Source organism: Filicampus tigris, chromosome 20, assembly GCF_054856515.1.
Source record: "Filicampus tigris isolate MCC_2025a chromosome 20, RoL_Ftig_1.0, whole genome shotgun sequence".
Lineage (NCBI taxonomy): Eukaryota > Metazoa > Chordata > Actinopteri > Syngnathiformes > Syngnathidae > Filicampus > Filicampus tigris.
The window spans coordinates 5,601,746-5,629,094 of NC_141236.1; the positions used below are offsets into that span (position 1 = coordinate 5,601,746).

Genomic DNA, 27,349 nt, shown 5'->3' on the forward strand with positions numbered 1-27,349 from the left:
ACAAATAGTTGGATCTCCAGCCACACGTCAAGTGTGAAATTAATTCCGTAAAATGTCTGCATTTCTGCCCCACTGTTACATAACAGTACAGCTAATTTACATAATAGCCGCCCCTAAACAGAGTTTCTACACCCATGACTTGGCATGACTTGGCTGTGATGTGAAATTCCACAGTGAAAGAGACACTTTTGTGTGTTATTGGATGCACGGATTAGCATCTGATTGCCAGCACATAATTGGTTGCTTGTTGATGGAGGTGGTCAGGTGGGGGTTATTTGTGATTGCCGATGTATCTGCTAAATGACAAGTGTAATCATTTAATGATGAAGTGCTGCCTCTACAAAAGAAAATACAATCTCTAGTGTCATGTTTGCTTCCTCCGCCACTCAAATACGAGCTGGCTGAATAGAAGCATTAAAAAATTAATCAAGCGCAACATTCAACGACTAAAATGAAATGTTCTGTTCATCAAGGCAATTGAATAGCCGCAATTTTGAATCTTAACCAAGAATGAATGATGTGCATTATTATTTCATATTTGAATATTTATTTATTTGAATGAATGGTTTACAATAATAATTAAATTAACTCATGACTGTTCTGATATTTTTATTTGCTTATTCATCACAGTTGGATGTTTTTAATCAAGCTCATTTTAATATCTGACCATGACAATCCAAGTAAATAAAGTACTATATTGTGTTGTAAAGTATTGCATTGACGGAGGAAGTTGACGATCTGACAAAGAACAGAAGGTTGGCTTCGGGCTTATGTTTTGCAATAATTTGCTCTTATTAATTTTACACAAATCGTACATGCGAAACAACTTGAAATAGCACTAATCACTATCAAAGTTGTTCACCATACCAGGAAATGTAAATCAAATGAATATTTTTATGTGTGACATTCCACTGCTGAGCAATGATGTAGTTATGATTCTTATGTTTTTTTTGCAGACTAATCTATCTCATCACAGAATGCAAATGGAATGTTTTGCTCATCATTTCAGAACATAAAACAGAACCAGAGCAAATCTTGCGATAGGAATGCCTGCCCCTTGCCTTCGCTTCAACACCCTCATCTTCTCTCATCTGGCGGTCAAAATCAGAAGAGGTTTGTTCTTTCTGGATCTTGTGACTGTCTAGCTTTACGTGTGAAAATAACAACGGCAAATACATTTTAAATCCAGATTAGGGGCAACGCCCCAATTTGGGAGAGATAAGGGAGAAATGTGATAGCAGGAGAGCACATAGGGAGAGGCCATTAAAATAAAGGAGTCTCTTATAAAACAGGAGACTTGGCAGGTATGACTGGAACGAATAAACACATCACCCCCCTCAGGAAAAAAAAAACAGGTGTCTTTACGTGAAATCAGCTTTCATCACATTAGGATCGATTATGAAAATTCTTCAGTCATTCTGACCCCGAGTACACATAAAGGCTCCCCTCAGACAGATGCCTCTTTTACATCGATATGTGGTACGATTTGCAGTAAAGTAACTGAAGGGGAATGCTGTAATCACCCTCATCAACATCCAAACTTGCCCGCAGAAACAACAATTCTGACTTTAGTTGTGTTAGCAAAACACCAAACGTCAACTCCATTTTTAACTTGAGCTGACGTTATTGTCCTGTAAAAGTGTGAATGCTCCTCTGTGTACCTGTTGGAGGTTGATAGTGATGGCTGAATCGCTTATAAACAAGAGCCCTTCACTGCAGCTCAGATAAGGAGCACAGAGGAGCGAGCGGCCGTTTGTAGGTCTGCCTGCCATTGATATCGCCGGTGTCCACGGCGCGGCCACTCGACGCTTCCCATGGTGGCCAAGAAAGTGATTAGCTTGACAGCGGTCAGAGTGAAGCTGAACTTAGCACTGTCTATGCCGTACTAAGGCCGTCTCGGTCCAGCCTCTTGGCGATGTTACAGGCATGCCTTTCTTTTTTTTTTTTTTTTTGTACACATAAATCTGCAGGAGGTTTCATAAGACATTGCTGTTTCGTTAGTGCTGTTTCGGGTTTTTCATTTATCTCAGCCACACAATGACAACAATTATTTATATAATCATAATAATGATTAAAAAAAAAAAAAAAATATATATATATATATATATATATATATATATATATATATATATATATATTTGGGCATTCAGCCCAACCAGTTCCAAACATGTTGCCTACAAACCAGAGCTGTCATGATACGGTAATTAGCTACACGGATTAGAAACACAAATAGCCTTGAATAGAAATGTGTGATTGCTTTGCAGCCTGGCATGTTACCACATTAAAGCTCTAGAAAGTAGCGCAGTAAATGATAGGATGATGTGTTTACAGCTTATTATTAGGAGGCTGTCCATTTATTTCTTGAACACGGTTTGACACACATTTAGGAGGAAAAGAAAAATACACTTCTAAAGTTGCTCAAAACTTGAGATTTTATGTCGAGTGCCACACAAAATGGCTACTGTATAAAATCGTCGCTCATGGGACCTTAGTTCAGATGTCGGTGATTTGCTTTTTCTTTGGCTTTTTTCAACACATAATGGTCAAAGAATGACCATTGTCAACAAGGTGTGTTGAGAGTAGAAGATGAGAAGAGAATTTAATAAGAGCAAAAAAAAAAAAAATCATTATATAATCTAAATTAATATCATCATTCCTTAAAAGTGGACTCAGAGACACTTGGAATGCTGTTTCTAAATTTAAATATACTGATGGCACTGATACTGAGTCTTAAGCGTGGGCTGTCACAGCTCTTTATCGTTACAAATCGTATATCGGACTAAGAGTGTCGATGGTTGTATGTCTTGAAGTGTGTCACCCCTATAATGGACTGGTGATCAAGCTAGTGTGTACCCCACCACTCAGCTTCCCTGCAGCCCCGAAGAGGATAAGCAGTAGAGAAAACAGATTGGATGGATAGAAGCATTTCCATTCTGTGTACTTTTCTGATTACTTTTCTTCGGCCATAGTGTTTGTTTATCTTTTCACTGGTTAAGATGGATTAAAATGTGATTTGGCAATGTTTTTTTAATTTATTTTTTTTAAACATCACACTTCTGGAAATGAGCAAGTGAAATTCACATCTCACAGCTTCTAAAACATGTAGTAATCTTCTGTAATTTCAAGTTGAGATTTTTTCGCGCTCTCCATCTTGTGAGGTGATTTGGTGGCCGGTTCCACAATTAGACCCATTGGTGTGTGACTAGGGAACATCTCTGCAGAGGCTAATGCCTATAAAGACAATGGCATTTAATTTTCTTTCCAGGCAAAAATACACCGGCATCAACCACCAAAAGAAACCTCGAATAAAGTGTAGACATTCAGGGAAGCACAAAGCAGTACTTTGTGTTTTTACATTAAAGATGAAAGATTTTCATTGCCGGCTCGTAGTGATAGGGCAACTGAAGATGGACAAACACTTTATTTCTTGCCATAGAAAATATTCAAACTAGGAATGCATCCCGGCAGTCTTACACGAAACACGTCAGGAATGTATTAGCAAGAAGGATGCCATTGAACCTGCAACCCTGGGTCCCATTGAGGGCAATTTTCAGGTTAATATGGTGACTGTTGTGAAATGTATGACAGCAGAGTAGGAGGGTGTTTATTGATGTTCACTTGGTGTTGGGGGGAGCTCTGGATAGACCTTTTCGGGATTAAACGGGAGGGCGTTGACCTCAATCAAGGAAATAATTACTGTTGCCCCTCCTATAGCTGGTCTCTTTAATTAGCCTACAAAGCCCCCATAGAAAGACAGTGAGTCCGAAAACAGGGGTGATTACAGTTTAAATTCCGATTGAATCAATCGACATGTTTTCAGAAAGCTTGTAATGTCATATTGAATTTTTTACTGGAAATTCAATTCCGGCTCCTTGGTTTGTTTCCCCCACAAAATATCTCCCCATTCCCTAACTGGAATGTGCAGTCTGTATATTATAGCCACTGTCTGCGTCTGTCAGTAGGTGACATATGATAATAGAATAAAGGGCATTTGCTTCAAGATAAAAACAAGTCAAGTGTGACTGACTTCATCCTGCCCAAGTAATGAGCACTATTGAAGATTAGCATCGCTGATAGAAGCGATGGATCACAAATACACACACGCACACACTTTTGTTTTGTCTCTCAGGGCTTCAGTTGCCTATAATATTCTCTCAGGAATACAAACACACACACACACATGCAACACATTCAATCTGTGGTCAGTGCACCAACAACCTTCAATAATAATGCAGTGCAGGCTTTAGACTTGCTGCTTTAACCAATACCAAAGGAAAAAGTCATAAGTCTCAAGTCTAGACTCCTAACTGGACATGGTGACCTATCATCTCAGCCTTTATCAAACAACAATAGGAAAAGGTAAAAGAAACTCATATTGAATTAAAATAACATTGTATAACTTTGAATATTTGGAGTTAATATGAGGGATTGTCTCTCCTTACTATGCTTTCATTACTTTCTATGTAAATCAGGCTGCTCAATGTTAGTTGTTGTCTATTCAGTTGGCTTTTGCTTCTTTTTTTCCCGTTTTTTTTGTTAGATATATAATGTAAAATTTCAATAAAATATATTAAAAAAATAAGATAAAAACAACATCTTCAACATTTTCTTATGCACTGGTAACTGGCCAGATTTCATTTTTCTTATCATGGAAAGGTAGTTTTTAGCATTCATGGTTTCACAAAGAATGAATGGAGAGTAAAAAGACATGAAATGATCATAAACTGTATTTAAGGACAAACAAAAATGTAGATAAAAATGTATTGTATTAGTGGCATCAGGTGGATACACATTTTTATTTTTTGGGGGGGCCTTTTGCCATCAAATAGAGGAGCATTTAATTCTTCTGCATGTCAATATACATCGCTGGCATAAATAGATGAACAAATACAGTATATATGTCGAATCACATGAACCAGAGACTTTAGCCATTGTGATTGGACGAAGGCAATTCAAATCATCTACAGCCACCGCTCTGAAATAGCCAATCAAAACACAGTGCTGAACTTATACGGCCAATCATGATTCGCCTACACTCAAAGCGCGACGGTCCGAATACGGAAGTACTCCTACGTCGTTTTGTTATGGTGTTTTTTTTCCTCCACGGAAATGCGCTACAATTTTATGATACAAGGAGGGTTGTTTACAACTTTCTCAATTTTTCGTCAGTCGTCATTTTAACAATTTTGAGGGTAAGTTTGAAATTTGATCAATGTTGGTGTGTGTCGTGACTCGCATTGACTAATGGTGTAGGTTTAAAACATTCGGTCGCTATGTTGACTTGTGCTAGCTCGAAGCCCTCGTAGCTAGTTGTCAAATGAATGCTGCCAAAGTTAATATAATATAATGTTATGCGTTAACCAGCGTTTCAGTTTTTTGTCTCTCAGCCTTCTCTTTGAATTTATGAATAAAGTACAATATCGTCGCTGTCCTCTGAAAAACACTCCGATCGATCGGAGCATCCCTAATAAAAAGATATATCATTAAAATGTTTATGCGGTATCTTACTTGTGTCATCCTTGTACAACAGGCGTGTAAGACATGGAGGAGCTCTACACTTTAGAAAAGGAGTTAGGACGAGGCAGCTATGGTGTGGTCTTTGAGGGTCGCATATCCAAAACAGGACATAAGGTGGCTATCAAGCGTCTGCCCTGCAAGGACCCGGAATGCATTGAACTCTACTTGCAAGAACTGTGGGCCATGAGAGCCACAGCCAAGAACCACGTCAATGTTATTGCACTGCACAATTGCCTCCTGCAGACAGGGTGGAGGAGTTTAAAGCCCTTAAGAAAGGGGAAGCTGCCTTTATATCTAGTCGAAAGTGTGCTAAAAGGAAATGTTGGTCAAGATAGAGGTTCCCAGTCTAACACTCAAAGGAGGACTAACTCTGTGTTCAGACTTCAAGACAGGACCAACACTCTCCCATCAAACTCCCCTCACCTTTCAACTCCAAAAAGGCCCCGTAGTAGATCCGGGAAGAGGCTCTCCCGCAGAGAGAATGAGCAGACAGGATCCCTGCGCTGCTCTGCCCTCTGGCTCGTGATGGAGTACTGTGACGGAGGTGACTTGAATCAGTATCTGCTCTCCAGGCCACCGGACACCCATGGAAACCATAGTGTGGTGCGGCAGCTCAGCAGTGCCGTGGCCTTTCTGCATAATCTTGGTATAATCCATCGAGACCTAAAGCCTGACAATGTGCTAGTCAGTGTCACACCCAATGGCCCTGTTTTTAAGGTCTGTCCGACATTTCTGTAATTGGATATCTATCCATCAATCCATCCATCCATTTTTCTCACTTTTACCTTAAGATGGGAGTTCATGCTTGAACTTTATGCTTTCAAACCTACCTCTAGGTGGCTGACTTTGGTCTGAGCAAGATGAGTGAGGGTCTGGTGCGTGGAAACCTGACCAGGAAACACTTCTCCTCCACTTGTGGCTCAGACTTTTACATGGCTCCAGAGGTTTGGGGTGGACTCACCTACACAGCTCAGGCAGACATCTTCTCACTAGGTGTGATGTTTTGGGCCGTCCTGGAGAGAATCACCTTCCTGGAGGAAGGAACCACACAGGAACAACTTGGTGAGTCAACAATGGACAGAAATTGTGCTTCTAAAGATACTGTGTGTTGACTACACACATAATGTGATCACAAATATTGAACATGCTAAACAGTTGTCAACCCGGGTTGTTTTACGAAATGATACGGAAGGGAAAAAAATCACTATTAGCACACCCCGCACCGCAGGATAATCAGTCAGTATAATCTTTCAGAGACATCTGAGAATGAGGCATTTGCCTGACTTTGATCAGAAGAGACAAAATCAGTATGTGCATACCTTGCTATACCAGGCAGAGCCCCAACTGGGAGGTCAAAAAGGTTGAGTGCGTGCGCGTGTGCGATCTTACAGGTTGGTGATGCGGCGCACTGAATCGAGTTTGACTCCATTAACTGGGACATATTAAAAGTGTCAGATACTATACATCATGTGTTCGTCAAGCATGGCCGCTTAATCGTTAATGTAAATGGCAGAAAGATGAGGGATGGTTGAAAATTTGGAGACGGGATTAAAGCGGCACTGTCCCTCTTAATACAAGACGACAGCGGCGTGTCTGCCTCGCCTTCCCCAAAAGCGCTGTTGCCGTGGGAATCCCAGATAACAATTTGACTTGTAATAAAATTCATTAATTCAAACACTGCCTTTTTGTCATGTTAATTGTCATTAATGATGTTTAATTGAAACTTCATGTTTATGACAAATGCAAGTGAGCTGGTGTTTTTTTTTTTTTTTTAAATCAGCCTTGAGGCAGATTAAAAGTTCCCATCTAACACTTTAACCCAAGGAAAGATGACCTTTATATTTTATGTCCTATTTTTGCAAAAGAACCCCAAGTGGCTGCATAATCAAGAGACATTTCATACATGACAGCACAGGGCCCACTTCTACCCAGTGCTTCACTGTCACATTACAATGAAAGCGTTATTATGACACAAACATTTATTTACTCCCAGAAAATCTTTCCATCCAGAATCAAACTGGTGGCGGGCTCACATGAACCATTATCCTCAAGTTTAGTGTCTACTTTAAAATGTCCCAGGGTCGGTGATACTCATACTAGGCTGGATAAAAATGGTTAGGATTGGAGTGGGGGAGAGATTTCAGTGGCATTCCAGAAAAGAACAGAGGCAAAATGGTATTTAGCAGATCACAATCCACTTTGTCAGGCAGATAATGGGAGAGGCGGCTGGAGGCATTTCACAGATGGACGGAATGCTATACGACTTGACTATTTCCTTTTTCAACAGTCACACGTTTACAGCATTTGACTTTGCAAAAGAAAGAGCGTGTCGCCACGGATATTGATAATAAAGTTACTGTGTTTGGCGCTTTCCTTTTCCTCGTTGCTCGGCAAGTCGGATCCTGTGTTGGGAAAAGCGAGCGCCTGTGAAGAATTGCGCATCATCACCGTTGCGACTTTCAACGCCTTTCTTTCCACCTTTCTTTAGTTAGTATTTAAATGGAAAACAATAAGCGTGCACAGCATCTTATAACTGGGAATGGGTAAAGAACACAGCAATCCCATTCAAACCTATGTAAAGTGTAATCAATACAAAGCTGCCTTCAAAAAAAAAAAAGTTCAGATGTTCTAGTGGGATTTTCCTGACATTTCTGTTATTATATACAAAACAGAATATTATTTATTTTATTTTTTTAATTAGCTTTTTTAAATTTATCACAATATTGTGAGCTTTTGTACAGTATCGTGAGCTTTTTATATGTTGCCAGCCTCTCCAAAATATTGTGAAAATTATCATATCGTCACATTACTTCTGCTGCTTTTTTAAGCCTGGCACAAGACGACACATTTGCTTCAAATCATTCTTTGACCTGACAACAAACAATTCTCTTGAATTAATCCATGGATTCTCCAAAACGGTTGCAATCATCCATGTTCCTCCCTATCGCTGCTGTCCCAGTTTTATCTTTTGCTTTTTAGAACCCCCCCCAAAAGATCCTTATTAGGATCTCAATTTAAAAAATAAGAATAATAATAATGGGACCGGAAGTTCCCGCCTGAGACGAGAAAATTTGATAATAATGTATTTTCTTATGTTTCCTCTTTAGGTGCTTATGTGTGTAAGGGTCGCTGGTTGATGCCACTGGGCGAAGCTTTGTGGGAGAACGCTGATCTCCAGCTGTGTATTCCCATGAAGTGGAAAAGAGCAGCCCCGCTACCCACCCCACCCGGACCGGCGATGTGTAGCCTGCTTTTCGACATGCTCGCCTCAAACCCCAATGCCCGGCCCACAGCGGACCAGCTGGAGTCCAGAGTGTGCGGCGCTCTGAAAGAGGACTCCCACTGAGGCAAAGCACTCCTAATGGCCACAGCCACCGCAGAAACATTGCCTGTGGAGTCAACTGACTGCAGCGTTTCCTCCATGAGTAAGTAATAGCGGAGATAAGCGGGGAAAGCAAGGCCACCTCAAACGATTCAAGGTGATTGTGGCTGCTTAGTTTTTCGGCAAGAATGCTGCTGTTGATCAGACTGGGAGTTGTCATGTCATGTGAGTCCATCTCCCCTTTGGAAAAAAGGGGACAAAGTTGCCTTTAAATTTCCATAAGAATTTTAACAGGAGAACTTTGGACATTTCCAAATTTGGGACTAAGATAATTGTTACGATTCATTTAGAATTGAGGGTAGTTTCAAAGAAAACCAGTCAATTCAAGCATAAATGTAAACATTTTGTTTTGTCGTAAGCAACCTTTTTATTTTCTATTTTCTATACTGCTTGATCTCATTAGGAGCACGGGTGAGAGACATTCACACCTATGGCCAATTTAGCGTCTTCAATTCACCTAAAGGCCTAGATAGAACAAAACGACGTTGGCCAACAGTGACAGACGCTCACCCCCTGTGGCGTCAGGCCGGCTGTCGGCACGTCACGCTGTAAAAAACACACCGCAACGACAGACAGCAACGCTGACCATTAAAGTACCTTTTGCGCATGCATGAGATGTAATACCCTTCCATACCATCGGCGGCGGTAGTCACCATTTCTCATGGATAGAAAACTCCAACCGGAAAGCTGTTGGCCGGGGGCGGATTATAAAAACGTAAACAATGCATTCAGCTATATTCTTCGTTCACGATAAACTCCCACGCGAAGTAAACCATCACGTTCTTGACACTGTATCGTGAAATACTTAAATTGTCAACCCTCGCTCTTGTGGTTGGATGACGATAAAGGCAGCGAAGGCGTGCTCACTGTTTCTCCGTATTTGTCACTTCCCGTCGGTGCTCCGAGCGCTGATTTGCTAGCTAACAGCCAACCAGAGTGACCAAGTGTCACGACTGGCGACGCGGATTCGACATACGCAAATGCCCCCGAGACGCATACAGACGGGTTACGACTCGACGACGTTGGTCGCTACACCAATCAGACGGCGCATTCAGACGCCACGACTCTTCACAAACTCCGACGTCGGTTTGGTTTATCTAGGCCTTAACATGCATGTTTTTGGAATGTGAGAGGAGACCAGAGATCTGAACCTTGAACCTGAAACCTCAGAACTGTGTGGAAAATATTGAAGCCAATATATAATCTACAACATGGATCTTAACGCGACAAATAAAATCAGAAATAGAACGTTGTACAGGAATTGAGTAATGAATTACGCTCTACTTTGAAATGTCTAATGGAATTGGTACCCCGACTGAGCCGGTTCATGTACATCCATGTCCATATACATTTATGTAGCATACGAGTACATGCTGAGCTCTTCTGGGACTTACTCAAGTTGCGTTCGATGAAAGCATCATGCTGTTGCCGGCGGCCGTTCATTAAAAGGAGCATGTTGGAGGTAAAACGACTATAATGAAACCCGAGAGATTACTGCTGTTACTTTATGTCAATAGATTGCAATGTTGATTGCATTTCTTTTTTTTTTTTTTTTTTTTTTTTTGAAATTTAATTAAATTAGACTTTCCTTTAATTGCCCTAATGTTATGTGTAATTGTTGTCTTCCTTGCGTTAGTACACATACCGTATTTACACCATACACAAACTGGGATTTTAGATGCGCAAGAAGAGAGACCACGAAATAATTATGCTGACGAACTTAAAGATCTTTTGGGAAACAAAAATATTAGATCCCATCAGAGAGAGCCTTCCATAATTTTCTGAGAAAAGAAGTCATACTACACGTAGATCACACGGCGTAGTGCTCTGTTTCCCAACTTTTATTGAGACAAGTCAAATATTTTACATTTAAAAAATTCCACCATCAAAGAAAAATCTAATCACAAAAAGTGTACCCTTGCTGTTTGTGGTGGATACAGACCAAGCCCTGTTGCAAATTGTGAAAATCTGGGACTAATCACAGCTCCTTAGATAAAGGTTCAGGACAGGGATTTGGCCTAGGCGTAAAAACGGTGAATACAGATAAAGAATAGGTCAGTTTTTCATTGGTTAACAGAGGACTGGTTAAAAAAAAAAAAATCATTAGTACAGTTGGGGAAATTACGATTTCACTTTACTGAAAAAAACCAAATCAGTTTTCTCCCAAACGTTCTTACTCATCGTACGCCAGGACATGAGTATAGAAAGTTGTCAACGTGGTGGTGGGTGTTTGTGTTTGGTCCGTGCGCTACATACACACAATGAACTGCTGCCTGCGCAACTGAAAGTGCATATTTTAGGATTTATATAGTGCACCAGTTCGGTTGCGAAATTAATGGGTATAAATAAACACGTCACACAATCCTTTGCAGTAATTTCCTTAATGTGTGTCTGAGTCAGCCCATTGTTTGCCTTTCTAACAGCCGCGTGGGTGTCACTGGCTGTGTGAATGACAACTATTTCGTTGGGCTTTAGGGCTTTTGGGTCTGCTTGGATCGCTTCGGTTTTATAATGTAAAAAAACCCAAATGTTTTTGGTATCTTTACTGTGGAATTAATAAAAAAAAAAAAACTCAGCACATCAGAGAATCACAGTATTGTAGTTTTTACCGATAAGAAGCTCAAATTAGTGACTGGCTTGGTGCCACAAATGTATTTTCTTACGCCACTGGTGCCGTAAGCAGACTTTGTGTTCCACCTGCTTTTTTCCCCCCCCTAAGAATGCGAGAGTTTAAAATCTGTTTTCCACAATAAGCGCGGGTATTTAATGATGTTTGACTAAAGTGCCATGGGCCAAAGTAGTAGGAAACATGGAACATGTGCCACAGTCAAAATCCTTCACGCTCATCCAGAGGTACTTCACGTTGACTTATGAGTTTAGGACACAAAGTTATTTTCTACTTATGGAGAATCCGCAACACGTACAGTATCAGTGAGATGGTACTCATGGTGTGACAAAAAACCTTTGGGGGGTACGCCAGACAAATAAGGTTGGGGAACCATTGGAGTAGCACGACCTGCTCTACGTCTGCGAGTGTTGCAGAGAAGATTAAACCAAAGTGGCCCCTGTACGAGGAAAAAAAAAAAAAAAAAATCAGCAAGACTGAGAAGGGTGGGAGGGAAAGTCCTTTGCCATTTCACAGCTGATAAGCACTGAGCGAGAGCAGAGAGAAAGTGTGAATGTGGCCCAAAACCTCAATGCGTCAGGACTGCAACACCAGTCACGACACGAGCGCCGCATGCAGGAAATTACGCACGGCTGTTCCGATTCAGTCAACCCCCCCCCCCCCTTCAATCGGGACCTATATGAGACAGACTGTAGGGTGACGCGTGAGGAATTAGTGCTTTATTGCTCATATGACAAAGGCTTTCCAAGAAATGTGGCTCCACACAGCATTCAGTCAATTTTCAATAGACAGAAAACGGATGGAGTTGTAATTGCAGAGGCTGTGTCAAATGAGCCACTAAAACACTCTTATGGGGCAATCATTGACGATGTCCTGCAGGGGTTGGCATCCTCGTCATTGGGGGAGGAAATTACCTCGGAGGCGAATGACCTTTTTGGGGAGCAGTGGGGTTGTTTTGACATTCACATCTAATAACATCTGCAAACTCACAATTCACAACGCCAGTGACGTCACAATATTTTGCACTTTATTCTTTGTGACAAAACAAAACAATGTTTACATTTCTGTCCGTCAAAATCATTTGTATGCAGTACATTCATGAAATTGGATTAAAAGAATGATGTGGCCTAAATACCGGGTAGTCAAATATAAATCAAAATGGTGTAATTACACAACAGTTAGCAGGTCAGGTCATTCTTCCCGTCTGATATTAATAGCCACTTGGCTCGTAATGGACTCTCTTTGGTGTGATGTCTAACCTGGCTGCTCATCCTGGCCAAATGAAGGATATTCTAATTAAGGGTCTGTATTATTGACTGGAAAAAAAGTATGTGTGTATCTATCTATCTATATAATATCAAATATATAATATAAAAATGCATAACACATTAGGGCTTACTGTCCCCACCCCACTTTTTGATTTAAATGAGAAAAACCTCCACATTACTCCACTGTCTCCAATTATTCTGCTTATTTACTGTAATAATGATTGACATACCCATGTGTAGCACATTTTAGACCACATTTAATAATTCAAACTTTTGCTGTAGTTGCTTTATTTGCGTCATTTGGGTATAACCTATCTGTGCGTTTGCTGATATCCAATACGGCCTCGTATCACTTGAGTCATGTAGTGTGAATGCAGCCATAATGTAATTCAAACAACCCAACCAAACCCTGGCATTACCTAGAGATTCTTGATGAAATAAATCTAAAAAGTGGGGGAAATTATAATCGATGGCCCAAAACGATTCAGTAAGATAAACTTGTCTGTGTGCTGTCTTCTTATGCTGATTTAAAAACAATGTCCAGGTTCAGTTCAATCTGGGTTCATATAGAAGCTTAACCATATAAGGTCCTTCCAACTCGTAGCCCATCTTCCTGTAGTAGTTCCTTGTTCCTACACCTGGAAAGGAGAAGAAAAACAACTGTAACCTTGTAGAGGTCGGTGCTATTAGTGAGACTCTGCGAGTAACTGACACCCACCTAAAAGGATTTGTAATGTTCTATGAGTGCCACAAGATTGCGGCAAATGACTACTCTCGTCTAAATGAAGCTGCGCAACTCACTTATTGTTTTCTACAGTTACTGCTTTGGCCAGAGCACAACAAAGTGAATAGGTGAGGTTTTCAGCGAACAATGGGGGTTAGTTTTCAAAGTGATAGGGAAATTTGTGAATGCAGGACCGCGCATATGAGGGGCTTCACTGTAATCTTAAGTGATAGGATATTATGTCTTTTGTTTTATTTCCTTTAATTCAACTGTGTAGAGATTTAGTATGGGCATAGTCACTATAAACAATTTGTACTCTAATCAGGTTAAAAAAAAAAAGTGAGAAATTTAAAATTAAATTGGGTCTGGAATGTATCCCACGCAATAAACATGAGTGTGGATTAGGTATGGGACAATTACCGGTTTGACAGTTTACCGTGGTTTTAAAAAGTCAAGGTTTCAATAACTGCTGGTATTCTCTGTCACTGGTAATGAGCTCTTCTATTTTTTGAGGGCACTTCTAAGCAGGGCACAGTCTTGTCCTTGCCTTGTCCCCCAAAAAACATGGTGCCAGCGTGTACTAGTTAGCCCCAAGGACAACATGAGTAGCCCATGGGTCTGTTCTAAAAATAGCTCACCAGTGAAAACGTAGGAAAATTAAAGCAGATTTTTAACATTTATTTATTTATTTCAATTTAATATGGTACAAGTTTCTTAATGGACTAAAAATATTCTATATTTTATTTAAAAATAAAATAAAATAAAAAAAAAGCAGTTTTATTTACCTTTTTTTTTTTTTGGGGCTGTAATTTTAATACTGAGATATTTTACTGACGGTTATCATATCAGAATCTAATATGGGCCCATGCCTAGTGTGGATGTTTGCGTATGGGTCAAAAGAAGTCATCCTATACTTGTAATTCTAACCTGAAATGACCGCCATTTTGTAGGAGCCATGTTCTTCCGTAGCAATTCTCTCTGCTTCTTCCATCAACATCATCCCGAATCCCTAATCAACCAAGGTAAACGATATCAGTTCAACTATAAACCACAGGAGTGTCGCATCAGTTTTTGACTTGCGTACCTGATGTTGGAACTTGCTGGGGTCCCGGCTGCTGACGGGGACCACGCTGCCATACACGTGCAGCTCGCGGACAATGGACACGCCCCCTTTCAGCTCTGGTCGGAACGACTGCGGGGAGCAGCGCCGCAGACGCAGCAGTCCTATTAGAATGTCCTGCTCGGGATCCTCATAGGAGAGGAAGGTCTCCCAGCTACCGTTGGCCACGTAGTCCCTCCGCACTAGCTCTACCTGAACATGCCAGATAACATTATGACTCTTTAGCAATGATCATCTCCAGGATGCTTTTGCCTACCTGGTAGGGTCGAACTTTGTGGTGAATCTCCTGAATGCCAACTTCTCTGGTTCTAACATCTCGACACTGCACACAAGGAAAACTTCAACTTAAGCGGGACATACACGCATCGTGATAATTAGGTTATGCGTTGCATACTAGAGATAGACCGATATGCTTTTTTCAGGACCGATACCAATTATTAGTAGTCAAGAACGCCGATAACCAATATTCAGAGAAAATATTTAAAAAATTAAAAACTCTTAACTTTGTCGAAACGTCTTTAAGCATATGTTTATTGAACATTTTTTCAGATTTGCATAATGTGGATTTTTGAAATTATTAAAAGAAATTTTTGACAATACACATCTTTGTCATAAAATTCTAAGATGTAGTGTAGTTTTCTACAGTAAATTAAGTTCTCCAAAATTAAAAAATGACAGAAATGTTAAACTTTTACATCTTTGTTTTGATTTCAACACAGTTTTAAATTGATGTATTATCGGCCATCAGATTTTTAAAAAAGATAATCAGCAGATATTCATCCAAACGCCAAATATCGACACCGATAATCGGCCCGGCCGATAATCGGTCCATCCCTTCTGCATATCTTTCACTTGGTAGAGGTAATAACGAATGATTCCAATGAGACTCCCTTACAAGGAATGCAGAACACTTCATGTTTGCATGTGAGTTTGATGAGTTGTGTGGAAGTGAAAATGAAATTAAAGGTGAAGTTGGCTGATAAATGTTGGAGGTTGCCAGCAGGTTAGAGAGTCTGATGGTGCAGGTGTTATCAATTGGAATGAACTCAGGGGAGGTGCTTCACTTCTATTCTATGCTCCATTGATTCTGATCTATTCTCGGCAGGTTTATAAATCTGTCCTCCTACCACAGCAGCTCAGGCAAATTCCGCAGTTAGCATCAATTTGATCTATGCTCTGAGGTCTTTGGTGATCCCGGTGAGTGTTTGGACTCCTTTTTTTGTCTTTTAGTTTAATAGGGGCGTCTCACCTCAGTGCCCATATCCTTCATCCTGGCTAGTGCCAACTCTCGCAGGTTTCCGTGCTCCACTCCAGAGCTCACCAATGGCATTGGGATGTCCCTAATGGGCGGAGACAAAGTAAATTATCTCTGAAAAGCGAGGTCCTGACCAGACTTTATATAAGAAATGCAATTTGGGTACTGTAGGGTCCAAAATAAATTAACCAAATTAAAGTAACCAAAATACTAGAATGCCTCAAATGCCACTTATGACAACATACAGTTTTATACATATTGTTAATAAATGGCTCTGTGGTAATGTCAATCAAAACTGAGTACTATATTTCAATTGTTCCATATCCAACTGTAGAGTATGTATACAAATTAACTAGATATAATCCTCCATCTTCTGATCGAATCGGTGATGGAGTCTCGTTTTTTTCAAACCTTCTGATTGCTGAGCAGCCCCAAAAATATACACACATGGAAAATATACACATAAAGAATATACCAAATATACACATAAATACACCCACACACAGCCTTCCAGACTGATGCAGTAAACATGCATTTACCTCTGCACACGATAAACCCGTGTCCAGGGCGGCACCAGCGCCAGGATTCGGGCCACTAGGTCGACCAGGGTGCTGGGCGTGTAACTCTTGTAGCGGCCCGTCTTCCACAGCTCATACAGGCCTGTACCCCGAATCACCAAAGTCGGGTACAGCTTTAAACCATCCGGCCTGAATGCTGGATTCTCAAAAAACTCCTGCAACAAGACAGACGGATATCAAAAGAGATTCATTCAGATGCCGAGAAAAGTATTTCAATCGTATAAAAGAATGACCCATGTCCCTGTGCAAAGTTCCTGACACAAACATTACGAGCAGCCAGCCGTTGTATAATGCGGATGTCAAAAAAGAGACCACGAAATAACAGCCCTGACTTATTCAGTCGAACCAACCAGATGAAACGATCTGGATCGCTGCAGTGAATCAATATAATTTCCTGTCATTTTACACTTCTCTCTGCTGACTGCCACGATCGGCACCGTGAAAGTTTGAAAAGCGTCTTGGAAATAGGTTGTCATCACTGCTCCCACTTGGCTAGGCACTAAACCTAATCGGAGTATATGAAACCAGACTGCTATAATATTATAGTCCTACCTATAAAGGTGTCTGATTATTTGGGTGGCTTTTAGCTCTATACAATATTATTTCGTACTCATATCGTAGCTCTTGCTGCTTAAAGGAGAGGAGCCCTGTTAAGGCCGTCTCTCCCTGGACAGAGAGCATCTGTAAATGAGAGATAAGTGAGAGAGGATCGCAGGCTAGAGGGGAATTGTAATCGAATTTCACTATCAGGACAACCATGGGAGACGCAAGGAGGATGCATAGTTGTGCTACAGACGCTTTCTGCCTGCAGTGACTGTCATCCGGTCTGACGGCTGCCTCGCTATAAAATCCCATTATAAACAAATTGAATACATTTGATTATTATTACGAGACACAAATTATATCCGGGCTTCCTCTGGCTCATCACGACTGGAGCTGTGCCAATGAGGCTAGAATTCAATTTTCAAGGAGGCGCCATTGATTCAAAATATTTCCACTGAAATCTCATCTATTGCTTGCGTCATATCACAAATGTTTCATTTGTTCTCGCCAATTACTTGATAAAAATAAATACCAGATTTCAAGACGAAAGCAACGTAGCGTATAAGTAAGCTCTGCTGCCTCGCAACTCAAAGGTTCTGGTTGCGTTGGAGGTCTGAATCTTGGTTTGGACCTTTCCGTGGCTACAACATTTCTTTAATCCAGTCAGAGTTTGGATTAAAATTATGATCGGATGCACCGTTTTCACGGACACTATAAATATTGATCCGATTAGGACTTGCGTGTTCATGCATCACACTTTCGAGTGGAACAAATTATTTTGACATGCGCAGATTGGCCAAATATACCGGAAATGGTAGTAGTTGAAGAAGAAGCCATAGCGACTCCCATGTCAACAAATCATCGCTCCGTCCATTTCTACTTTTAAAAGTTAGCGTTGTTTCACGCCATGTCTTTCGCTCGCTCTGCTTCTACTAGCTTCCGGGAATAAAGAAACACATATACCGACGTCACGGACATGCACGGTAAAGACGGTTTGTTAGGGTATAAGTTGCAAGTTCAAACTACGGATTGTTGTATTATCATGGCTACAAGAGTCATTAGTGTCAAAACAGGAGTTCAGAACATTTACAGAAAATGGCAACGTGTCACAAACAGCATTCCACATCAATGCCCTGCATAGGAGAACTTATAAGTCAGATTTGTCTTTACTATAAACTTCTGGTCTGTAGTGTTAGACTGTTTCTATTGATTTACAACAAAAACTGACAAAAAAACCCTCCTGTTCACCCTGCTTAATATAATTTAACTTGGTTAAACCCCGGTGCATCATTTTGTTCATCGCCACATAATTTTATTCAAATCCAAACAGTAGAACAAACAAGATATTTCTCCCAAACGTGTTCACCCCCCACCCCCCAAAAAAACATCAAAAAATATTTTGGGGGGCTTCTAAAAGCAATTCCTTTATTTTTGCCTATTGTATCTGTGTTTTTGTTTTTATTATCTGAAGGGGAACTCCTGGTTTTGAACTTTTTCACAAAGAAGTGAGTCACAACTTTGCAGGTATAACACATTAGGCACAGAGATGAAAGAAGAAAAGTTCAAGAAACGCTAAACAGCGTAAACAGCGAGGAAGCGTTCCAACCCCTCAGCGCTGAGACACTGACTGACACATTTCCATAAGAGCCGCGGGGGCGTGTCACAATCTCACAGTCACCGATGAGTTACACGTCTCTGTTTTGCATCACTGCATTTCTTAATTACTTCATTTTTGGTGTATGAGCAAAACAAAATCAACCAAATAAGCAGAAATTGTTCAAGGCATCAAACCGAGTTGCTGATATCCGACAGTCACGCTCTGTTCTGATTCGTCACGTTCGCATTAAAGCTGCATTTCCAATCAGAGCTGCAGAGTGAGCCCGCTGTTGAGAGACATCTGACAGCCTCTTCTTTTGAGTCACCGCACAGTCGGGACCGACAGCGTTGCTATTTTAGATTCTACATGAAGGACTTTTTAGATACTACACCACTGTGCAGTAAGTAGTAATGACGCATGGTGAGGCAGAGCAAAACGAGACGTGACGATGCCATGAACAACAACGCTAATGACTGAGTTGATGCATCATCTTAATGACTGGATATCAACCTGAAGAAAATAGCCAATAATAACAATTCAGAGTGGACTAAAAATCGCATTAGGAAAATAAGGCTAATAAGTGATCTAGTAGTTGCAGGGGGCACACCATATTTTTATTTAATTTTTTTAATAGATTTCCCTAACTTGTAATTTTAGGGCTGCAAGCAGGACATTTAAATGTAAATCAAATTGCAAAGTAAATATTCATATTTCCTCTTATTTTATTAGTGTTACTGAATTTCTTGCCTTTTTTCCGTCATGACCATTTTGCTCCAAAAAAACGATTTGGAGTCATTGTCAGGATTTGTCTCCTCCACACAACAGGTTTATTGGGGAAAAAGTAACCAACGGCAACTTCATTGTTTACAAGGGCCAAGACCCGCCTCTTTTCACACTTCAGCTAATCACAGTGAGGCTCTCTGATATAGCTTTAAAATAAAATCCCAGATTAAAAAAAAACAATTTTTTAAAAAATTATTCAATGCAATTTAAATGGAACCATTTTAATAAAACACTTGTGGTGCGACTGAACCGGAAACAGAAAATGAAATGTCTGCAGCAATGACAGACATCTTATTTTATTGTAATGTAAGCGCGATTTATTGTTGTTGTTTATTGCTATTAAATGTGAGCATCTTCGTAAGTTTATTGACGCTTGTAAAATACAAGGGCTCAATTTAGATTTTTTGGGGGGGCTAGCGTATTAATCATGGGAAATTACAGTACATAGTAAATTATTTGTAAACAAACTAATTGCTACATTGAAGTGAACTTTAAGTATACTGCACTTTTTGTCTGGGAACTGCTACCTCTACAAAAGATACTTCTTGTACTGTCCCTATGAATCACAATCGCTCTAATTAACACCTCTCTGAAACTAAAATACTATTACTACTACTAATAATATACCCTTACAATAATAAACACTTACAATGAACTGCTCCACGTCTCTCTCGATGCCGACATTGGGTAGGTCTGGCATCATGTGGGCCACCACTTTGAAGCCGGCATCTTTTGCAAGGTGGAAAGACTCACACACAGCTCGAACTGTGTGGCCCCTGCAGGAACGTGTGCACAAACAAACACGGTCAGGCCAGATCCTTGCTTAGTTGCAGACTCTTGCATTGACCTGTTTGTATCCCTGGCCACATCTTCATACACACTCTGGACACCGATCTCCAGTCTTGTGCAGCCGTAGCCCAGCATGTCACTCAGGTGTCGCTTCAGGCAGTAGTCGGGGCGCGTCTCAATAGTGATTCCCACACACTTGGTGTTACTGCGCTCAGAGTACCTGTGGATGTTATATAAATATATATTTTTTAAAGATTTAAATCAACATAACTTACCGTAGTTTGACGGAGACACCATTATTGGGGTAATTTAGCAACATCAATTTACATGCTGAGAGGGTGCAAGGCTCATTACTCGCAGAGTTAACATTAACCTCGCGTTAAGGACATGCAGATGCAATAAAAGTAATATGATAGCAAAAAATGTGATTGCAAAGCAAATGCTCAATGACATATTAATGAGTATTTGCGTTATGTCAAACGCAATCGAACTAAATTATGGAGAGGAAGTTTTGATAGTCAATGGATACATACTCTTGTGAAATACAAATTCAGTATCATCCTTTGGGTTACGATAACAATGAATGGACTACAGTATATGTACTGTGAAAGGTGCTTCTCATAGTTACACAGTAATCCCAGAAAGCATCATTAGCTAACTCAACATTTTTCAGCACATTGTTTTGGTTTAACTGCCCTTGACTTTACGGTTATGATGGCTGTAATTGCTCTCATTCCAGACTACAGTAGAAAAAAAGCTTGAATAAACCCCATAAAAAGCTGCTGTTTTAAGTAGGTCGTATTTAATTCACTATTAACAAATACATTCTCTTTTTATGTGGTTGGTATCCAGCCCTCACAAATAGTCCAATGAGAACATCATTGGAAAAAATGCATTCGCTGGACACTTCATAAATATATTGCTACATTAATAGCACGTTGAAACAGTATGGGTGATTGTTTTCATAAAAGATAGGTTTTTTTTTTTGGTTATGATACAACTCTTGTATTGGATCCCATAAGCGGAGGTGAGCATTTTACTTAAGTTTGCCGGTCCGTCATTGGTCATCCGTCAGCAGCCCGGGTAACCGTCCATCATCCATCTATTTTTCAAGACGAACCAAACTGTAAATCGTCTGCCATGTTATTTTAACCGCACTTCTGTCAGTAAACATCAACGGTCCGTCAATCATCAATCCGGGGGGTGGGGGAGCAAAATACAGTTCACAACCTCATAACCCCACTCTTTCCAAAAATAAAAATAGAAATGTAAAACCTAATCCACAAGAACTTCTCTGTAAAACTGTCTCTGTACTCAAAGCTACTATATTAATTATTAGTCAGCCTGGATAGCTCATGATTCTCTCAGCACCTGCTGTGCCAGCCAGTGCACCAGTCAATGCAGTCTGGGTCGCGTTTCCGTCTCTCGTCAGCAAAACGGGCATCCGTTAATGACGGACTGTGAAATCCGTTCGTGATGATTACATAGACGGACCAAAATCTACTTCCGGCTGTGTTTAGTCCGTTTTTTAACAGTGCTATTCATAATCATGATTATAATACAAAATAAACAAAACTAATTCCATGGCTATGCACATAAATTGAAAATGGAAGTTGCAAATTTAGTCACCTTTTTCTGGGAAGCCTTTCTACAAGATTTTCAAGTGTATCAGTGGGAATTTTTGAGAGGTCGGAAATGTTGGACTGACATTGGACCTGAAAGAATCTGGCGCATCTGGTTGATTTCAAGTAGGACGAAGAGAAATATCTCGTTGTCACACCATACTGCTTTTCATTTTCCAATGACCATTAGCTCCCCTCATACCAGCTCACATTTCTTCTGATTCTGCAGGCGCCGGTAGTAAATATCCATCTTTTACAGTCTGCTGCTTGATCTACACCAATTATGGGCGTTTGTGCTGCCGAGAGGACAATCAGATTGTGTGAAATGAATCAATAAAAAAGTCTATTATCTTCGGCGATTATCTCGACATATCTCGCTGATGTGAAAAGATTTGGAGCAGCTTGGCCATGGTGAGAGGTGAGTGTCATACATGGGCACACACTCTATATACACAAACACACCCCAGCCCACCACTGAAACTCCATAGCAATTACTGCAATCAAAGCATCTTAACAAGGCCTGCTGATAGTTGATAAGCTTTTTTATTTTTTTTCTAACACACACGCACACACACACACAGCAAACACATACATATGCTGGGAAAATGATGCACAACCAAACTGCCCTCTCTGGTCTTATCAGACTTTAGGGAAGTAAACAAACATAGTCCTGTGAAAAAGCTATTATTTGGTCCAAATCGTCTGACGTCGTCAGCTCATGAACAAATGGGTAATTCTACTTTGACTTTGAATCTTCTCCAAGTCATCTTAAAAGTTGCTACTCATCCATTCTGAGCAGGCGAGGGCACAATTTCATTCAAAGCTCAGCACCTCAGTAAGCGAGAAATCAATGGAAGCAGACCCAAAACACTCCCAGAGATGGCCCTATTTCTCCTGTATTTTGGATCAGACATCTAATGGAGACAGCTGGCACGGGCATTAAAGCTTCATCTAATGGAATGGTAGCTGTTGTGGTGAGTTTGTGTCAAAGACCGAGGGGTCAGTTTTTATGTATTGTGTGGTCAGAATACAAGTTCCGGGAACAATTTGTTCGAGGACAATAATGGCTAACAAGCTTGTCCTAAAAAGCCCCATAGTTTAGATACATTCCCCACCCCGCATTTTGTATTATATTTTTGCCTCTGTTATTTCAAGAAGCGATCAGATAGTGAAACAGCTCCCTCTAGTGTACACAAGAATATTACATTCATTCGTTGCTGTATTATCCAGCACGGTGGCTGGGTCAACCAGCCAACAGTTTGTGAAGGAAATATATTGGAATGGGATTAATACATTCCAGTAACATTAAATAACTCAACAGTCAATGTTTTGGTCAAATTTTAACATTAAAAAAAGTTACCAGCTGAATAATTAAACTAATCTAAAATTAAATAAAATACGTATACTTCGATGACACGTCACAATATGTATCTTCTAGGGAAGTTAACCCCAAAATTGTATTTACAATAATATGTTGCATGCGCCCCCACTAGTCTTAACACGGCATTCTGATTTCAATTGCGTTTGTGGAGATATGAGTTCAGAAGCAAAATTCACATCCATCAAAATCCCAAAAAATAGGTGGATTTTGCTGCTTAATTCGTATTCCACAAACACAATATTAATCAGAATATCAATTTTTTTGGGGTTGACATGGGTTAGCTCTACAATGACAAGTCAGTGCTATGTATTGTCTTTTTGAGATTGTTCACTTTGATTAAAGTGTTAAATAAAAACAATACATTGTATACAGTACTCGTGAGACTGACTGGCCAGGTGGTAGGATAGGCTCCAGCTCACCCTTGACCCAAATGAGAACAAGCAGTGTGGAAAAAGGATGGATGAAATTGTTGAGTTACCAATGGTGACGGGAATATGCACAGAAAAAAATGATTAAATCCGTCATTCTGATCTTTTTATGAAGTTAACTTATGGTCACGTGACTCACGTCAGTCAAAGTGATAAACTTTTGGGTACCTGACAGCCTCGGCCACATTGTTTGAAGTGTGTCCAGACAAAGCGTCGTGGAGATTGCGAATGAAGTAATCCCTGTACTCTTCAGCTAGAGCCATGAAGGTCCCACCCATCACAATGAATTCCACCTTATCCACACTGTGGCCCAGCTGCTTTAGCTGCAGATCACACAAAAATACATAAACGTTATTGATGTGCAGTTTTGTCATACCAAAATATTAACAAATTACTGGAGCTACAGAATAACAAATGTATCAAAAAGAGAAAAGAAAAACCACGTATAGTAGCATTTTTTGGGGGGTCAGATGAGTAGATGCAATAGTGACCTCTGCTGTCAGGAGAAGTAGTTACAGGACGCTGCTGCTGGACATTCTGTTGCCATCTTACATGAGATTGTATCCTAACATAAAGAAGTGAATAATTCCTAATTGAAAATAGAATTTGATATGAGACCAAAAAGATGCGGGGAAAGAATTGAGACTGCAGATTACAACCAAGAGTGTGAAGGGCCCTTCCAAAATCACCGGCGAATTCACAACACGTGCATCCCGGCTCATTTTGTTCGCACTTGTGTGCGTATAATAGTTTTGACAGATGGCCCCAAAACTTTCTCAATCTCAATCCTATTTTCAAAAGGTTTGTATCATTGGAAAGCTTGCTGAAGAACAGAACATGACAACATAACAATGATGTCAGTCATTTGTAATTGATTATTTAAAAGCTTAAATTAGAGAATGCTGTAGACAAAACACGTATTGAAAAATACATTATGAGTGAATCAGTTAACAAAAATACATGTTGAAATTCAGAGTGAGGAATAAATATAACATAGCAAAGAAATTTAAATGTATTCCGATCGGAGTTACGTCACAAGCAAGTCAGCGGCCAGTAAGCCAGTGTTTGGTTCACCTGACTCCTGCCTCTTTTGTAAATTCATGACTGCATCGTTGGAGTGTAGTTTAAGTGAATTGGAAACAGCTCAACAAGCTTCATTAGAAGAAAAGTTGTCAGGAAAGTTCATGTAGTTGTGTGCTGGTACTTTGCATACTGGGACAATGAAGTTATGGCTAAAGTGTCTATTTACACGCCCTCATTGGCCAGTGGTATCAACCACCACGCTGAAAGCATACGACTGACCTGCTCCACACGATGCCTGGTCTGAAGGTAGGGATCATATCGCGCTCGAATTGCTCGCATTGAGGTGGGCTATGACAAGGAAAAACAAGAGAGCAATTAAAGATATGTTCAAAGACTAATGACACCAAGCCAAATGTTGTATAGGAGGTCCATGTGCACAATTGAAGAGGATCTTATGTTAAGTTCAGGCCACTACTGAACAAGAGGAAATACGGCAGTCTGAAAAAACCTTTTCTTACCTCATAACCAGTGTAGGACTGCGTGGAGTATTCAAAGTCTGAGTCCGGCCCACCAGGGCAGTACCTACAAACATGAACATGACAGAACATGATGATGACTATGAAAACCTGTGAAACTTGAGACAAATAATGGGTATTTTGAAGTATTGTAATTGCAATCAGTTCCGCACACAATCAGTATCATTTACGGCGAAAAAGTATTTACACACAAATACACTTACACACAAATGTTGCCTGTGAAGCTTATGTGTGGACATCTATGTGGCTTGCACATCACAGCGACAACTGCAATCTGTAGAGAGAGAAAAAAAAAAAGAACACCTAATTTTTCTACGGATCACACTGAATCAAATTGGACAAGTGAATTAATAGTTATCATGCAACAGCAATGTCAACAATGTTAATTACGCTCCAGAGATCTACTTACCCCACTGGCAGTGCGGATTGGTTTGGCCTTTAGTTTGGGTACCAGAGCACGGCGGTATTGTGGAGGAACAGCAGCTATAATATCCACCAAACGAGGCTGAGCCTCTAGGCCATATTTAGCGGAGGTCTTTGTTTTCAGTCTGTCAGAAAATAAGAAGTGTAAAGGGCTGCAACAGGGGGATAACTCTGTAGTTGAGGTTAAAGTTGATTTTAACAGTTGGAGGGCGGGGCAGTTTAAAGTTCCTGATCATTGGCTACCAGGCATTTTTCCGGTACTAATTTACACTGACACGGAAAATTATATACTACTTGGACATTTAATTCAGTCATTACAAAGATAATACATCTTTAATTGCCACTCTCAGAAGTATAAATCCAGCAAAGAGTTTATTACTGTTGTGGTTTGCAGTGGTGTAGAACCATACTACACCTCACTTTATATACCAGAACATGCAACCTCTTTTCTACACTGTTGTCTTAATGATGTCCCTGCATTTATTACAATACAGTGATTATGTATAGTACACCTTTTCACAAACTCTTTGCTCATACTTCAAAATAATGTCAAGTGTTACATACTTGTTGAGGTTGATGTCTTTTCCCTCTTCGTGTGCTTCAACCAGCTGTTTGATGACATCGGCGATTGTCATCATCATCAGTTCAGCTCGACTGAGGTCACCTGTCATAAAGAAATATCCAGTTGTAAAAATGTACCAACTACTTACAAATTGAGAGGAGCGACAACACACTATACGCTCACTGATCACATTTACGATAACAAAACGCAATAAAATAACAGAAAATTATGTAATCTTGTGGCAACAAAACATTGATGACTTGCTAGTGAAACTATACAATTGCTAACGGTGCTTGACACATAGCTTTCAATCATATAAATACAAATGTATTGTATTGTATTGTATGTGAGACATGGGTAAATAAGACTTCTCGTTAGCATTAGCAATGAGCTCCGGCAGCCTAAGTTAAAGCAATTCCGAGAGCTATTTCAAACACTTTGAGGCAAACCCACTCTTTTTCTTTGGCTTCCCCATTCTTCCGTATCCGTTATCCGTCTAAATACAATTTGGATTAAGAACTTTACAGATGCACATTGACTACGGTTGTAGGCAAAATAGTAAACAACTCCACGTTGTATCGGAACACGGCCTATCGTTTAACGATTGACAATGTCGTAAAATGGCGTAAAAGAGATTCGTATTGAAACCAGTATGCGCAATTTGCACAACAAGCTGAACAGGTCCTCAACATGTGAATACGTTTAAAAAAAAGATTGAAATTGCCTTCACGTAATTTTCATGCCTCGGATGGCAGTGTGATTTGTTTTTCACAGTGCATTTATGCAAAAAATAAAAGTGGATTCTCAGAAGAGCTCCGATAGCTATCCAAGCATTTATTTCTGCTATACAGTCTTCAGCAGTATAATATATACCCAGTTTAGCAAAATGTGGCAAAATAAAAGCAATTACAAATAGGTCGACATATACAGAAAACTGTACATGTGTACATATTCGCATACATACGTCGGGTGTATACTACGGCTATGTCATGTAACATAAGATTTTAACTTCACAAACACGCGCACGCACACACGAGAAGACGCTCATAATTTGCAAAATATTTTATTTGAGTGGTTGAGCAAAGTAAAAACATGTGGTAGCTACATTAGAAATAGAATATTTAAAAAGTAATTAAAAACATGAAAATTAATTGCCATTCCTTAATTGTATTCCTTTAAAGGAATACCGGAA

General features: G+C 40.1%; 2 protein-coding genes across 7 annotated transcripts in view; one reads left to right on the plus strand and one right to left on the minus strand.

Moving 5' to 3' along the window:
* Positions 1–22,167, plus strand: part of LOC147127978 (serine/threonine-protein kinase pdik1l-B) — a 40,389-nt gene extending 18,222 nt beyond the window's left edge. For 2 of the 6 annotated variants that reach the window (XR_015083750.1, XR_015083749.1), the window contains exons 4-8: positions 957–1,113; positions 5,531–6,234; positions 6,354–6,579; positions 8,625–8,942; positions 22,034–22,167. Coding sequence is in view for 1 of the 6 variants with exons in the window: in XM_086018209.1 (XP_085874335.1) it covers positions 5,542–6,234; positions 6,354–6,579; positions 8,625–8,863 (1,158 nt within the window). In the remaining 5 variants the exon portion in view is untranslated. Of the gene's footprint in view, positions 1–757; positions 1,114–5,048; positions 5,193–5,530; positions 6,235–6,353; positions 6,580–8,624; positions 11,258–22,033 lie in introns of those variants that run through there. The other 4 variants (XR_015083752.1, XR_015083751.1, XR_015083748.1 and 1 more) reach the window with 4 other exon arrangements.
* elp3 (elongator acetyltransferase complex subunit 3) lies at positions 12,223–26,774 on the minus strand. The gene is made up of 15 exons (XM_086018194.1): positions 26,611–26,774; positions 26,160–26,259; positions 25,582–25,720; positions 25,376–25,446; positions 25,155–25,218; positions 24,916–24,984; positions 23,782–23,936; positions 20,241–20,402; positions 20,043–20,169; positions 16,432–16,625; positions 15,887–15,977; positions 14,894–14,959; positions 14,602–14,829; positions 14,445–14,526; positions 12,223–13,431 (listed from the first exon to the last, which is right to left on the minus strand). Exons 1-15 carry the CDS (start codon positions 26,630–26,632, stop codon positions 13,340–13,342), a joined length of 1,662 nt encoding a protein of 553 aa, XP_085874320.1. The 5' UTR covers positions 26,633–26,774; the 3' UTR covers positions 12,223–13,339.
* Positions 26,775–27,349: the final 575 nt, after the last annotated feature.